Source organism: Suricata suricatta, chromosome 10, assembly GCF_006229205.1.
Source record: "Suricata suricatta isolate VVHF042 chromosome 10, meerkat_22Aug2017_6uvM2_HiC, whole genome shotgun sequence".
NCBI classification, from domain to species: domain Eukaryota; kingdom Metazoa; phylum Chordata; class Mammalia; order Carnivora; family Herpestidae; genus Suricata; species Suricata suricatta.
The window spans coordinates 14,759,853-14,776,717 of NC_043709.1; the positions used below are offsets into that span (position 1 = coordinate 14,759,853).

Genomic DNA, 16,865 nt, shown 5'->3' on the forward strand with positions numbered 1-16,865 from the left:
GGGGGACATGTCTGCCCCCTCCCTCCTGCCCAGTGAGTGCAGCATGCAGCAACAAGGTGCTTGAGTTTACATCCCTTTACTTCCTTTTCTTCTCTGTATCCTACTCCAATTCCCTTTTCCAAAATGCAGTGAAATATTTTGTTTAGTCTGGACCCCCAATCCCTGTATTGCTGGAAAAAGTGTTCAATAAAGCCATGAATAATAGGATATTTATATAAGGATAACTCAGAGGGGAAAAGGTTACTGGACAATCACTCCCTCACCTCATCACATATATTGGCTACTCATTTAATTCTAGAATGTCCTGGAGATCAAAGCTGATCCTGAGAGGAGCTAGGATTCTTGCTGCTGCTCTGTTTAATTAAAGTGCAAATGTTAGTCCCTCTCAGAAAGCCTGTAGACTCGAATTAGCATTTCCTGAGTTCCTATCATGTGCCAAATATTGTTCATGGGGAAATAAATTACTAAGTATCCACAAGGAGTTCACAGGGTGAGAGGGCAGACTGGAAGAATTAGAGTGGTGTGAGTTGAGGCTGCCAGAACTGTGCACCGTGTGCTATGGACACATGAAGGGAGAGACCTCTGGCCTGGGAATGTCACAGCTTTCCTGACTCCAGCTCTACACGGGAGCATAGGAAAACTAGGCAGGGTCGGGGCACCCTGTCTTTGAAAACATTTAACTGTAGTTGGGATTAATCATGTTATCGGTTGTTCTGTCTTTGTCCTCCACTGTCCTACATGTAAACGCCTTCAGGACAGGGAATGTACTTGATTCCCCCTTGTCTTGTCCACCGGTGTCTTCTCATTGCTGTTTCATGTGCTTGGCACAATAATTGGCATACCATAAATATTTGTTGACTGATTAATGTGAGAAAAAATGGGATGGACACCGAGACTGGTTTTAATGAGAAATTAGTTTATAAGTTGAGCATCACAGGGAATAATTAGAATGGAAACCACTAGACAGTGTATCGGAACCAAGCAAGTGTTTAGGTGAAAGCCTCAGGAGAGGCTTTTAAAGATGAAATCAGAGACAGTCGCTGACTACCAGGGGCGAGTCAGAGGGGTAGACGGAAGACTAAATATGTTCCAAAGAGGTTTGGGACTTGTTTTGGTTTTCGTTTGTTACATTTCTTTTATAAATTCTTCACCTATCGAATTATAAATTCTGCGTTTTTCCTTATGGGCTAATGACATTCCTCAAGGGACATAACGACCCAAACTCCCGTTTTCCAAATGCTAGTGAGGAAAGAGTGAAGACACCGGCCGCAACTGCCTCCAGCACCGAGCTGTGTTCCCAGGAAAGCTGATTCCCTCACGGGCACGCCTCCTCCACGCAGCCCCGCCTTGCGTGTGGGTCACGTAACCCGGGTCCGGCGTCCTGATTGGTTGCGTTAGGACTCCGGGGGCGTACGTCTGCGGGCTCTCGGGCCTCCTGCGTCCTGATTGGCTGCGGGTATAGGCAGGTGGCCCGGACGGCACTCCTGAGGGGAATTCGGGAGGTTCTTCGGACCCTGGTTTCGTATCCTTGCCCCTGTTCCCAGGTCCGGGGAAGCCGGCGGGCCAAAGGAAGCCTCCACGGGGGGGAGGGAGGGAGGACGGAGCCAGGGGCCCGGGACCGATTGCGTCTCCGACGGAGCGGACAGGTGAGTCACAATCCGTTCTCCGCCCCTGGGGGTGAGGCTCACCGGCTTCGCCGGAGCCGACTGGCGAGGTGGGGGTCTGGGGGCCGCGGGCCGCGCACGGCGAAACCAGACCCGCGTTCGGCTGCTCCGCTCGGGCTCCTGTCTGCCTGGCGTGGGCGGATGCCTCGGTGTCACCGGTCAGAAGTTTCGCTGGAAACGCGCAGGCCCCACAAGATGGATGTGTGCCTTTCGATCATTCCCCGAGAATCTCTTCCTTCGGCCCTCGTTTTTTACTTGCTTATAAACACTGGGATTGATTTGAAACTATCAGCAGAGCGTACATGTTGTAAAAGTAGAACTTAACTGCAATTGCTGGTGGTGTAGAGGGGACTGTGTTAAGGATGAAAATTGTACATTTCACTCCTCAGAAATGCTTCAGAAACGGCACGGATCTGGGGATAGCCTACATTGTGATTTTGCTAAGCGCGTTACCGTGCGGGGCACCGGGAAAGAGCTGTACCCTGGAACCACGTTGTTGGGTTTGAATGCGAGGCCTGCCCTTTGTTAGACGAGCAACCCTGGGCTAGTTACTTTACCTGCGTCTGTTTCCTCATCTTTAAAATGGGTTGTTGTAAGAACTTAATAAATTTTCTGAATACTCTGTAAGTAGTTTATGGTATTAGCCCAGTTTAGTCTTAACAGTCACCCAGGTATAGGGCCCCCATTTTCCTGACACTCCCCACTGAGGCACAGAGAGGTGACGTGACTTTCTTAAGTCACAACACAGCTAATGCGAGGAGTTAAGCCCATACAGATCACAGTTTTGCCCACATTAGGGTGCCTCATGGACTTGGTTTGTTCATTCGGTTTCAGTTAACAAATACTGATTTTGTTCCCCTGTGGACCAAGTTCTTTGCCGGGTGCAAGGGATAGTGCCAAACCGCACTCAGACCCTGCCCTCCCAGTGCTTGCAGTCTAGTGCAGGTTGGTGATCGCTGGGCTGTAGGGTGCCCACGAATCCTGGGGAAATATTTCACACAATGTTGTGAGTATGGGTCTTTTCCCCCTCCTTTTTCTTTTTGGAAAGAAGAGTGTGTGGCTCTCACCAGTCTCTCCAATGCTGTCTGTGATCCAAAGGTATGAGGAAACATTTTAGCAGAAGAGCGAGGATCTAGTGTAATGTCTAACAACACAGCAAGAGCCTAAAAAAGAAGGCGGCGCGCAGGTCGCATGAGTGAAGAACTTAGAGGAGTTTAAGTGCTGTAGTAGGGCCAAGAGCAGGGCCCTGTGGGGGAGCCCACACAAAGGTCCACCTGCCCAGCCTCTTAGAGTCAGCAAATGCCAGTCAGGTGCAGGAAGGGAAGAATTCATTGGAGCCTGGTGATGACCAGTCTCTGCCCTCATGGCGGGTGAGACAGAAACAACACGTGAACCTCTTTAACAGGGACCAGAGGCACCGAGGAGCAGTCCATGGTACTGTGAGAGCCAATAACGGGAACAGGAGGCTTCCTCTGTTCATGAAAGTCCGGGAAGTGTCCTTGAGAAGACTTGAGTGACACGTGGACCTAGGAGTTAGGGGCACTGTGGGCATGGGGGGCGGCCCTCAGTCTTCAGAGACCCTGTGGTGCAGACATGTAGAGCACCAGGGGCTGGTAAGCACTAGTGGATTTGGGGGTGTTGGGGGGGGAGGGGGCTGCAGGCACAGGTTTGGGTGGTGACAGACCAGACAGAGAGGCCTTTAGGCCATGGTGTAAGGCATTTTTATTGTTTTCTGTCTTTCTCCTAAAGTGCCATTGAAAAGTTTGTTTCAGGGAAATGACAAGATCACATTCTGAGAAGCTGGAAAGAAGCTCAAATGAGTAACTGAAGCCCTGGATGAGAACAGGCTCTCTAAGGAGACACTGTAAGGTAAGAAGAGGAGAGAAGGGCTAGAATCAAGCCTTGAAGATGAGCCTGCAAGAGAGACCGAACAAGGGAAGTCAGGGTGGAGGCAGGAAGGGGGAGAACTGGGAGGATGGGAGGTCCTGGAAATCAGGTGAGAGCATACTTCATGGAGAAAGTGGTCGACTGTGCTGAAAGCTGCAGAGGTCAAAAGAGATAGGAACTAAAAGTGCTCATTGGAAATTGTCTTTATTGGGATCTATATAGGGAAGGGGGAAAGGAAATGGAGAGAAAAGAAAGATCTATGAGGACTGACTGAAAGTAAGAGAAAATAGGATTTTAGGTGGAGTGGCAGTGAGAGGAGCCTTCGAAGGGAAGGGTGGGAGCGGCAGAGAGGAGGACACAGCTGAAGGAGTGCGTTTCCAAAGAAGAAAGGCTCTGGATGTCTCAGGCCAGAGGGGCTGGGATCAGCATAGGAGCAGGGATTACCCTGGATACTGAGGGGTGTAATTGTAGGGGAGGGAAGATACCAGAAGGTTTAAGTTTGGTGTGATGAGTTGCTCTCCTTTCTTTGTACGAATAAGAGGCGAGGGCTTGGTTGAGAGTGGAGTCGGGGGCTGAGAGAAGCTGCGGGTCCGAGCGGAGGAGATTTGACATCCTTGGTGGGGGATGCGCAAGAGGGAGTTGCCGCGGAGACTGTTTTGAATGGTCTGGCAGAGGGGGCCAAGTATGCAGCTGAGAACTTAGCCTCCTGGCTCATTCGGGGAATTGCAACATAGTAGGGAATTGCGGACGGAAGCTAGGTAGAATCAAAAGCTGCATTTATTTTTTTAATGTTTGTTTATTTGGGGGGGTGCACAAACTGGGAAGGGACAGGGAGAGGGAGAGAGAGGGTCCCATGCAGGCTCCGTCCACACTGTCAGTGCAGAGCCCGACTTGGAACTCGATCTCCTAACCCATGAGATCATGACCTGAGCCAAAAGCAAGAGGTGGGCACTTAACCAACTGAGCCACCCAGGCACCCGAAAGCTACATTTAATGTACGGTAAAGGAGCCCTCACAAATCATGGGGAAGGAAAGGACTGTTCGGAAACAGTGCTCGGAGAAAGCCAAACTGTTAATCTGTTTAGACTTGTGGTAGTAGTTGTACAACATTGTGGATTTACTTCATTGCCACCGAATCGCATACTTAAAAATGGTAAAAATGGGGGTTGCCTGAGTGACTCTGTCAGTTGAGCGTCCAACTCTTGATTTCAGCTCAGGTCCTGATTCCAGGGTTGTGTGACTGATCGCTGCACTGGGCTCCATGCTGAGCATCAAGCCTGCCGATTCTCCCCCTCTGCTCCTCACCTGCTTGTACACACACACTCTCTCTCTTTCTCCCTCAAAAAAAAAAGCAAATAAATTCTTTTAAGATTAACATGGTAAAATTTATATCTTAGCACAATAAAAAAAAAAGTAACCAATTTGGTATGCTGATATGTACCTTCAGCAGCTAAAAGTGAACTGGAAAAAATCTTTCCAAAAACGAGGATTTTTTTTAATATATGAAAAGTTTATAAAAGTGAATTTTTAAAAAGCAGGAAGATTGCTGTTTAAAAAGGCACGAATGTGGGCACCTGGGTGACTCAGTCAGTAAAGTATCCAACTTTGGTTCAGGTCATTACCTCAGTTCACAAGTTTGAGCCCCAAATTAGGCTTTGTGCTGACAGCTCAGAGCATGGAGCCTACTTCAGGTTCTGTGTCTCCCTCTCTCTGCCCCTCCCCAACTTGTGCTCGCTTGCGTGGTCTCTCTCAATAAATATTTTAAAAACTTTTAAAGGCAGAAAGTTAATTCACTAAAGGAAATAGATGGTCAGAATAATTCATTAAGCTGTGCCTCATTCATACAAGAAAACGAAGGTAAATTAGTGTTGTGTTCATTTTTCACATGACAGAATTAAAACTGATGAGAAAATCAGTCGTACTGCTTGCAACAAGGTCAACTGATACTTGTTCCGGATAGTAAATTAACCACCTAGCTTTTCACATGTTCACCCACCTCCTCTTCAATAATTTACTCCTAGGAATTCATCCTAAAACAAAACAATAAAATGTGAACAAATAGCATATAACAAATCGTTACAAACAGCTCAGATTCTTGATGTTTAGGGAATGAATCACAAAACTCTAGTATATGTCATGTACTCATTTTAAATGTTTAGAGTATTTTTGATGCCAAGTTTAGATACTTGGATAAAATAAAAGAGTAAATAAATCATATGTATAATGTGTATTGATTACAGAGGAGTCACATTTGTGCTTTTCACTTTCACCGTGGAGTAAGCAGGAAATGTGAAACGGCCTGCTTTCTCCTCAGCCTCATTGGGCAGGAGCATCTTGCTGTGGTCAGCGGTGCTAATCTGTTTAATCTGTCATTTTCTATAATGTGACCCCCACACTAAGCCAACTGTTTCATCTGGTGCTTAGCCAAACACGAGATCTGTTCCAGTGCTCGAGGAACCCCTCGCTGCACGGGACTCCCCGAGAAGACGCGTTGGTGTTTGGTGTGGTGCCTGTTTTAAGACGTTTTCAAGAAAAATTCTGAGTCTTCACAATTTCAAATTGTAGGCTGAACTTTGACCCTAATTCTCATATACAAGGTAGCCTTGCTTTATATGGTTAAAAATTATAATAAAGGGTGCAAGAATCAAAAAACCCCAGACATGTATGTCAGATATGAACAGTGCGTATAGGTGGTAGAGTTGTGACCTTTTCCACTTCCTTACTTTTCAGAATTTGGCAGATTCCCTGTAGTGAGAATGTATTGCTTTTATAAAGTTATTTGGGACGACTGAAGCATTAGTTTTCATAGTTTTTACTTACTCTTTGTAAATAACGTACTTCTGCCTAAAACACAATTTAAACTCCTCTTACTACAAGAGTTCTAGCTCCAGATATTTGCTAGCAATGGCTCCTCCTTATTGAGCACTTACTAGGTACCAGGCTTTGTGCATAGTCCTGGACATCCGCACAGTATTTGAACCCGCACAGTATTCCTGTCAAGTTTATGTGCTTTGTCTCTATTTTACAGAGGGTGCCATGAGGAGGAGTACATTTACTGAACTGCAGCAGTACTGAGTATTTACTGTGAGGCACTGTTCTAGTCACTGCTTGTTTACTTGATTAATCTGAGGCTAAGTAACTTCCCCAAGATGACCCCATAAATTAGAACCAGGACTGAGCATGGGCATCTTGGCCAGAGTCCATGCGCCTTCCAGCATGTGGTACAGATGTGAGGCCCAAGATTGTGGGGTGCGGGGCTCCAGACTAGATCATGTGCCCATCCTTATGCAGTATGTCCCCCTTCCTTCCTGTTAAGATCCGTGGTCCCCTTAGAAATTTTATAAAATAGCCTAATATTTCTATCTTGGCTATTTAGGAATCATCTAAAGGAAACTAGTATTAGGAATTACATTAAAAAACTAGTTGAACCACTAGAAGTAAAACAGAAACTATGCCTACAGTTATCTTGGAAACCATGGACACTAACAATGAGCTATTATTTGGTTTACAAATAGTAAACCAAAACGAGAACACTGTTACTTATTATTTTTCCTTAGAGAACAGTGATTTATTTTGCATTAGTTAGGACAGGCTTGAAAGTGAAAAGTCCTTGGCATGTGTGGCAGTGGCATTATTAAGGGCCAGGATTGGATTATGGCTTTTTTCAACTTTCCTTCAAACCTACAAATAACAAGGGAGGGCTGTCAACTAGCTAAATACTTCAGCACTGCATGCTTTTATGGCAGGGATGTGACAAACCCTCAGGTACTGAAGTTAAAACAATAAACTAGGCATGTTTTCATTACCAGAGAATAACAAGAAAATAGTGCCAAAGTCAATAATGCATTAAGCACAGTACAGCCATTTCTGGGTACCTAAAGCTATCAACTGGGCACAGCTGGTTAGACTGTTGTGAAAGTATGGCCCCCGTTCCGCTTCGTGTGACTGCCCATTTCTCCACTGGGGCGTCACACAGCGTTTCTCATTTTACCTGGCTAAGACTTACTTTAATTTTAGAGTTATGAAAGGGGTTTTCACATAATTCTGATGAAACAAACTTACACTTATTATTTTAAATAAATTGACTTTGGGTAACAATTAGCAAATATTTACTCTAAAATATAAAATTAGAGACGACTCTCCCCCCGTATTTGTTTCAGCTAACTATAAATTTGAAAATGTAAAATGTTAAAAAAACAAAAAAAAAGAAAACTGTGTGTATGTATAAAGAAAAACATAATAAGAGTTGCAGAAAAGTGAATTTGTATCAGAATGACATTTGAGGTCTTTGAATCTTTGAACTGTTTGTGGCCTTACTCCAGATCTCTAAAATGGAAACTACTTCACAAGGTTGTGGCAAAGCTCACAGAGACAGTGTGTTTATAATGTAGAAGATGTCTAAGTTGTGATGAGGTATGTTACTTAATACATTATTTAAGAGGATATATAATATTCCACAAAAAGTTTGAAGCCACCTTTGGCAAAATTCCATTTTTCTGTCTAATTTACACCCATGTTATTTCTGTGCTTACTACTTACAGCCCAAGGCTGGTTTCTGTTCTAAAAGTCAATGCCCCGTATAAAACCTGCATTTTCTTTCTTACAGGTGCAGTAAGTATATTCTGAGTCCCATAACGGAGGCAGTTAGCCGGCGGTTGAGGCATGCTGTGGAAGTTGCTGATAAGATCCCAGCCCTGCGGGCTGTGTTCTTTCAGAAAAATGCTATCAGCTCCAAACTACAGACCCTCTCTGGCATGCTTCACCTATACAAATGATCATCAGTCAAACAAAGAAAATAAAAGAACAGTGGAAAAGCTCTATAAATTTTCAGTTGACATCAGGAAAATTCGCAGATTAAAAGGATGGGTACTTTTTGAGGATGAAACCTATGTTGAGGAAATTGCAAATGCTTTACGACAACTAGGTGCTGAGGAAACGGCTGTCGCCAGTATTCTGGAGCGCTGCCCAGAAGCAATTGTCTGCAGCCCAACAGCTGTTAACACCCAGAGAGAACTCTGGCGGTTGGTCTGCAAAAATGAGCAAGAGTTAGTCAAGTTAATAGAACAGTTTCCAGAATCTTTCTTTACTGTTAAAGACCAGGAAACTCAGAAGCTGAACATTCAGTTCTTTCAAGAGTTGGGACTCAAAAATGTGGTCATTAGCAGATTATTGACAACTGCATCTAATATTTTTCATAGTCCTGTTGAGAAAAACAAGCAAATGATAAGTATTCTGCAAGAGAGTTATCTAAATGTAGGTGGCTCCGAGGGCAACATGAAAGTTTGGTTACTGAAATTATTAAGCCAAAACCCATTTATTTTGTTGCATTCTTCTGCAGCTATAAAGGAAACACTGGGATTTCTCCAGGAGAAAGGTTTCACAAACGTTGATATTCTCCAGCTTCTCTCCAGTCTCAAAGGATTTCTTTTTCAACTTTGCCCCGGAAGTATACAGAACAGCATTTCCTTCTCTAAAAATGCTTTTGAATGCACAGATCATGACCTGAAGCAATTAGTTTTGAAATGTCCTGCCATTTTATATTATTCCATTCCAGTATTGGAGGAGAGAATTCAGGGATTATTGAAAGAAGGAATTTCCATAGCTCAGATAAAAGAGACGCCAATGGTTCTTGAATTAACACCACAGATAGTACAGTACAGGTTAAGGAAACTGAATTCCCTAGGCTACAGAATAAAGGATGGAAATCTAGTAAATCTAAGTGGAACAAAAAAGGAGTTTGAAGCTAACTTTGGCAAAATTCAGGCCAAAAAAGGAAGGCCATTATTTAACCCTGTGGCACCATTAAACATTGAAGAGTAACCTGGAGACTGCTGCTTCTAGCACTGCAGAGTAAAGCTGAGCAGCAGAGACTTGAGTCAGTTTTGTAGGCACTAGTAATTTAAAGAAACTGCTTAGCTTCTGAGTTGTCTAAATTACATCTAAGTAGATAATCTGACTCATTTGCTGTATCTTAAACTATAAACTGCATTTGTTTTAAATAAACTTGGTAATTCTAACTATGAACTATTTCAAAAACTCCTGTACTAGTAAATGGCACATCAGAGTGATACTTTGTGAATCATTTCTAAGATACTGACAAGTACACTCCCTTAATTCAAAGTATGGATATATTTTTATTTATGTAGCACATTTCATCTGGAACACAGACTGTCTTCTTCCTCGCCACCAGCTCGGAAACATCACTCTAATGTGGTCTGAATTCTGAGATGGTTTAAAATTGACCACATTAGAGAACTCTTTTACATGCATTATTTTCCCCATTTTACAGATGAGGAAACAAGCTTACAGAAGCCTGCCAAGTGAAAGCCCAGATTTATTATAATCTGACATCTGTTCAAACCTGTGAACAGAAAAAGGATTGCTTAGGAGTTGGCATAAGAAAAGTCATGCCCTTACCTGACATGCCAAAGGAGTACTAACAACAAATTTAGGGATTTTTATGAAAATTGTAAATTCCTTACATATGAAATGATCTAACTTACATGCATTTGAAGCAAGCAGCGTTACAGAAAACTGAAAATCCAGGTCTGGCTCCAAAAGGGAAAGTGCATGATATATGATACTGATTTTAGTAGTATTCCATGTTTCTCTTTCTAAATCTTGTTCCAAGATAGACATTACCCAGGTAAAGACTGGCTCACATTTATCTGTGGAGTTTGAACTCTGTAACAAATAGACAACCAAACAGTTGACTCAGATACTCAAAACATCTGTGTGCTATGTGTGCATGGCCTTCTTAAGTAATGAAAAACCCGTACAAAGTACAAACCGTGTTTTTATTCATTCAGCAAATGCAAGTAACCCTTACTATCCAAAGTGAAATAGTGAAAGATATTTCTATGCAGCGCCTACTAAGAGCCGGGCATGTGCTTTAGAACCCTTAAAGTTGAGTACCACCATTTACTGTTCTATAGATGAAATGCAGGCAGATAAAGGATAAGTCGCCTTCCTGAAGTTACACAAGAAAGAGAATGGCAGCCAGTAATAGGTGGGCGGGGACTGTGTGTCAGGGAGAAAGAACATCACAGTGCCATCTGAGGAACAGGACCTCACTAAGTGTGATGGGAAACCATTAGAGTTTAGTTTTCTAAACCAGAGACAGATACTCCAGGATCATCTGAGTATCTATGGTATTTAAAGCTACAGCTTTAAATGAGGTTGCCCAAAGGTAGATTATAGATTTGTAGTACTGGCTGGCTGTGTCTGGAAAGGCACAAGTCTGGCCAGGACAGAGGACAGTGTCAATAATACTGAATGCCATGGAGTGGTCAACTAAAATACAGGTAAGTGACCAATGGATTTGGCAAAAAGGAAATCACTGGTTGGCCCTATCAAGAGTAACTGGTGCACGTGAGAAAGGTAGGGCAACTAGGGTGGGTTGAGGGAACAGGAAAGGAGTAAGAGGCAGGGTCTATATGAAGTTTTTTAAGAAATGCTGCTGCAAAGGGAAGTAGGAAAATGGAAGTTGTAAGATTAGGCGTAATTTTCTTTCAAGAAAATTTCATGTATAGTATATGTTGATGGATATGACCCAGGAGGGAGAAGGAGAAGGGATAGGAAAACTGCAGGATTAATATGCTTCTGGAAGTGAAAGTGGACTGAGTGGATGAGAGCAGAGATCATAGTCCTGGTCCACCTGGGTACAGATGCGGGCAGGTTGATGGAGTGGGTGGTGTGGGAGGAGAGGTGCTGTCCGGCTGCCTCTGACAGAGGGCAGTGGGATGAGCAGGAAGCACTGCAGAAGGGCTGGGAAGACAAGGTATGAAATGGTCATTTTGAGGAGTGAGAAAATGAACATACAAGAGGGTATATAAGAAAATCTGGCAGAGTTGAGTGGCCATTAATTTTTAAAAAGCCAGTCAGTACATCAGCATAATTTAGGTGCTCAGGTCCAGACACGGAAAACCAGAGGCAGTTACAGTTCTAAAAATACATTTATAGCTTACTCTGACTTGACAAGATTTTTTTAAAAAATATTTTTGAGAGAGAACAGCAGAATCTTAAGCAGGCTCCATGCTCAGCGAGGAGCCCAATGCTGGCCTTGATCACACAACCATGGGATCATGACCTAAGCCGAAGTCTAGAGTCAACGCTCAACCAACCGAGCCACTCAGACACCCGACAATATTAATTTTTTTAGAAATCCACATTCACAGCAAAACAGCAGTATACAGACTTTATTTTCCCTTAGACTAAATCCTGTTCCATTAGTTTTTAGCCCTTGGACCTTTCTGGCTTTTTCCGTAATTGTATTCTTATTCAGCTCTTCCAATGAAAAAAATTTAAAATATTCAAAATCAACCATATAGTAAGGAGAGACATCCTTACATAGACACTAGAGTCAAGTTTTATGTCCTCAGTGAAAAAAGGCTGTAATAACACAATTTCCTTCGGTTTATAATTACACTAAATTCACTAATGGGACAAAATGTAATTAGCTGCCAAAATAAATAGTATTATATGACTCCCAGGGAGCTCAAGTTAAACAGCCTGGTAAATGTATAGAGTCAGCACTGAATGCCAACAGCAGAATGAAGGACTAGTTACTCAGGAGCCCCGTTTCTGTTTCTGGACATAAGCTGGAGAAATTGTGACTTACGTGAATTCAAAGGCGATAGTGGGAAATTTCAACCAACACTGAAAGCCTGTTTGTGTTTGTAAAAAAGAGCTACTTACCCCATACTGATTAAATCCCAGAATGTATGGCCAGCACCTGGCAATAAGTAGTTACCCAGGAATCAATTTTCTACCTTCCTCTAACTGGTTTCCAACTCTTTGCATCATTTCTGTCCAGGGAGGGGTCTACGTTGGCTCCACAGTTAATTTGGACACAGTGAAGCGGTCCCTACTTCTCCATCAGGTCCCAAGTTGTAGAGTGCACAAGAATCCCCTGTGGAAGTTGTTCAACTGCAGTCCCAGGCCCCATGCTGCAGAGACTCAAAGTTGGGGTCACACCTAGAAATCTGCATTTTTCATCTTCATCACAGTTGTCTAAAAGATATTTGTATTTCATTGTTGGTATCAAAATACATAGAGATGGTTTGTCATGTTTGTCCATTAGTATCTTAAAAACAGGCTACAGTAATTTCTGAACAGCTACGTAACTAAAAATTTTAAGACTGCCCTGTTTTTCCTTTAAATTTTCTTTATTTCCTCAGATGTTTATGAAACATTTTATCTTTTGCAGATCATAATGCTTTATTAACAGATTTATGTATTCTTTCCCATTCCTTCAATACAAACAAAATTTTATTCAGTCACCAGTTACCTTCATCTGACATTTCACTAAGTACAGGATTCGTGATGTCAACATTATTAGGTCAGTTCAAGTGGGTCACACAGATGTATCCCCACTGTGCCAAATGACCCACTCAAAGGAGAGACTGAACACCAGGTGCCTCCAGGTGTCTATGTCGGCCTTTGCTTCTTGAAGGGAACTGCTTCACAGGTCAAACTGCTAAGTCTACGAAAATAAACTGGAAAAGACTCAAGTATACAGCCATACATGCCATCAAATGGCAAGTTCATTTCAACAAGAACCTCTCTGACTAGCTGCTCATTTGTACAGTTTTCTGCTATCCTTGCAAAAGCCTCTCCTGAATCAAGTTAGTTTTGAGTTTAAAACAAACTTGATGAGAGAAAATGTACCGGGTGGCTCTTCTGTGGCAGAAATTACAACCATTTTTCCTCAAGCAATTTTAAAAACAAAGTTGAAAATAAATGTGCAAGCACACAGTAAAGTCTGTATTTAGAAATTCAGGTATAAAAGCACAGCAGAGCCTATGACTATAGAAGATAAATTAGAAATATAAACTAGCAATGAAGCAATAATTTCTTTCAAATAGCAGGAAACAAATTCTCCAATACCATTATTTAGATCACTGTTTTGTGTTCACCTATAAACTTTGGAGTTTCTTTGAAAAATCCCTTTTCTGATTTGACCAGATATACCAACAAATACACCTTAAATCATGGTGCATGAAACAAACGACCATTTAATTTCTGATGAACTCAACAACTTTTCAGTTTTGTATATAGTGGTAGGTTCAAGAAACTTTGTAGGTTTGCTGAAGATCCCACTGGCCTTTATAAAAGCTTTTAAAAGTTAGCTATCTGTTGTTCCACATTAGTAATGTAAAACTCCCAGTGGTTTAGAAACAAACATTTAAGTTGTAGGTGCGGGAGTGATCCAAGTTCTCAAGGATGTGTTCTGACTTATTTACTCTAGAGCATCACCTCCTTTCCTTCCTCACACATACACACACGTCTGAAAAATGGGGGCAAATTTCCAGACTTAAGTATAAACAAAACTAAGATTTTTTTCAGGCTTGGATAATAACCCTTAGCTAATAAGAATGCCAAGTATATGTGCTACTTTTAAATTTTTTATGAAACTGAATATGAAATAAAAAGATGAATCCAAGCTAAGTCATATTCTTTGAGAATGAATGAGACATGATGAGACATGTTAAGAAGACATGACACACTTACCATCCATCATCAAAAACTTCAACTCCCTGCCTGCAGTTGACATGGAAATGGTACAAAGTCTACAATTTTTTCAAAGGACTGTAAGATAACGTTTTGAAATCCTATAAGCCACTGAAAGCACTTAAATCTATTTTACATTCAAAACTAATCAGTGGAGCCCATTTCATTCAATTTAAAAGCCCCCCCATATTTGTGGCCGCTTATCCTGTGTTTTTAGAAGGGGACACTAACATTTTAAGCCATCCTATTGACAAACTGGTGTGAAGAGTACTTTTTGTATCCTGGATGCTTCAAATGATTAAGAACTTAAAATTATTTGTTCCTCCTTAATATGAAACTCTTCCAAGATAGCTCATGACCAGCAAAGAAATGTTCCTTAGGCACTGTGAGGTGTACTGAAGATGGAGCATGAAACCAGGATGAAGCGTATGGTTTGGCTATTAGCTATACTGACAGTTAACAAAAAGTTACTAAAAACTATCTTATCCGCTGAGAGCAAGAAATGCCTTTACCCCACTACTCCTGAGATTTCACAAACAACTTTTAAAAGAATCCATATATAGTTCTAAGAACTGCACATATTTAGGGTGTTATAAAAGATGTTTTCTTTTATAAGGCATCAATGATTAAATTAATATAATGCATATCTAACAAAAGATGGTTAACACTCAGTATCATAAAACCATTTTTCTCTTAAATTTCTCTAATTCCTGCTTCTTACCAGCTTAAAAAAGAAAAGAATGCCTCTTGGCCTAATCAACTACGGTTATAAAAAAAAAAAAACAGACATCTGAAACTACTAGGCACATCAAAGGTACAGTTTATGTAGTTCAAGGTTCCCTTCTTAAGGGGCAAATGAGTTACCTGGCACATTATACATATGGAACTGTAAAGATCATCAACTAAATTCAACTTTCACATTTTTTAGTTAAACTGAAAGACTTATAGTAAATATTCAAATATACCATATCTTCAGTTACAACTGAATAAGTGTAACATTTTACCAGATAAAAAGCTGGAATTTAAGTATGAGAAACCTTCATACACTGTGCTAGTATTGGTCTCTTCTTTTTAGACAAGAGCCAGTCATCAATACTTTCAACACAGCAGTTTAGAAGATAAACGTCCAAACAGGTGACTTGGTTGTAGTCCGTAATTTAGCAATTCAATGCCACTGGCATCATAATGCTGTGGAGAGCAAGTGTATCTCCATAGTTTAGTCAGATTTGTCTTTCTTCTTTCCTGTTAAGGGCACTTTGTTTACAACAGCAGACCCAACAGCTGTAACACCTCCAGCCACAGCAGACACGCCCCCTTTCACCAGCCCAATTCCCATGGAAGGCACAGTTGTAACAGCCGTTTTGGTCACCTCCAGACTCTTCCCACCAATCCAAGCCACTCCACCAATAGTGGCACCAACGGCTCCCTTTGTGACACTGAAGATACCCCCAGTCACGCGGGACAACATGCCTGGTTGCTGCTGTGGGTGATCTTTCATTGAACCTAATGAGAGAAAATATCGTGAAGACAGTCAAATAGAAGTCTATCAGAACAATACAAATCATCAGGTATCCTAAGCCTTCCTAACAATCAGAGGCTGCTTTGATAGGGTAAACCACATAAATAAAAATCTGATCAAGACACTAAAGAGCTCTTCCCTCAAGACCATAGTTGGACATGTTTTTAAAACATCTTGGCCCAATGCTAAGCTTTAGTATCTATGAGAAAAAATGCTTTTAGAGACAACTACTTTCATAAAATAGAATCAAAATTTAAATGTTTCCTTGATTTACAGTTTTGTTGTGTTAATAAAAATCTTTATATCCTAAAAGGAGCATGAAAAAAGAAGATAAATATATTTAGTTTTCATTTCATGACAGAATTCAATCATTACTGAAAAAACCTTCTCCATTTAAAGCAGTGGCTCTCAAGTTATGATCTGGGACCTCTGGATATCCACAAGACCATTTCAGGGGCTCTGCAGGATAAAAATTATACTAGCATGCCATTTATCCTTTCACTTTTATCCTTTCACATTTTTTCACAAGTCTACAGAATTTTCCGGAATCTAAATGATATGCAGTAACATAAGAGACTAAACAGGCAAGCAGCCATGAGAATCTAGCTGTCTTCTATTAAACCTAACATTAAAGAGATTTGCAAAAATTTAAAAACAATGTCACCCTGTTCACATTTTTTTTCCGTATTGGAAAATAGCTGCTTTTCAAAAACTATGTTAATCATGTTACTGTGTAATGAGTCTACTGGAATTTTTTAATGAATTAAATATGTTTTATTGTTTATATGGCAAATATCAACAAAGACACAAACTGTTGGGGGTCCTCTATTTTTAAAAGTATAAAAACATCCTGAAACCAAAAAATTTAAGAACCACTAATTTAAATATATGTAGGTGTCTGCTCTATATGCTCTTTAATAATGTATTTAAAAGGTAATGCTATATAAAAATAGGAAAATTATTTACCTTTTAAAATGTTACCTACCTAAAATTTTTGTAGCATTGAGAAATTATAACTATGGTTAATACTTTCATTGCCTCAATAATTCTTAAAGGAGATAATATGTGATTTAAGCATCTAGTCTGTAAAAACTCTTCAAATACTCCCAGAAAAGGTAATATCCATATGAAAAATTCAGATTTTTTTAAGTCATAAGTTTATTCTCTGGTTTGCTTTAATAGAGCATTCAAATTGGCAGTAACCTCAAACTGAGGCATCCAATTTCATACAAATTTGCTTGTGCCAGCCTCAAACGGACACAGGTCCTTTCTCCTTTGCAATC

At 41.2% G+C, this 16,865-nt stretch overlaps 2 protein-coding genes across 9 annotated transcripts in view; one reads left to right on the forward strand and one right to left on the reverse strand.

Annotated features, from left to right (window-relative positions):
- Positions 1–1,425: 1,425 nt before the first annotated feature.
- Positions 1,426–9,619, forward strand: MTERF2 (mitochondrial transcription termination factor 2). Of its 7 annotated transcripts, XM_029953676.1 has the most exons (4): positions 1,426–1,646; positions 3,070–3,277; positions 3,414–3,533; positions 8,158–9,619. In XM_029953676.1, exon 4 carries the CDS (start codon positions 8,214–8,216, stop codon positions 9,369–9,371), a length of 1,158 nt encoding a protein of 385 aa, XP_029809536.1. In that variant the 5' UTR covers positions 1,426–1,646; positions 3,070–3,277; positions 3,414–3,533; positions 8,158–8,213; the 3' UTR covers positions 9,372–9,619. The 7 variants fall into 7 exon arrangements, with proteins under 7 accessions (XP_029809536.1, XP_029809535.1, XP_029809539.1 ...); XM_029953675.1 differs by lacking the exon at positions 3,070–3,277; XM_029953679.1 differs by lacking the exon at positions 3,070–3,277 and having other exon boundaries at positions 3,427–3,533.
- A 3,080-nt stretch (positions 9,620–12,699) lies between these two features.
- TMEM263 (transmembrane protein 263) overlaps positions 12,700–16,865 on the reverse strand; it is a 17,539-nt gene continuing 13,373 nt past the window's right edge. For both annotated transcript variants that reach the window (XM_029953681.1, XM_029953682.1), the window contains one exon: positions 12,700–15,566. In XM_029953681.1, coding sequence (XP_029809541.1) covers positions 15,280–15,566 — 287 coding nt within the window. In that variant the 3' untranslated portion in view covers positions 12,700–15,279. The remainder of the gene's footprint in view (positions 15,567–16,865) is intronic.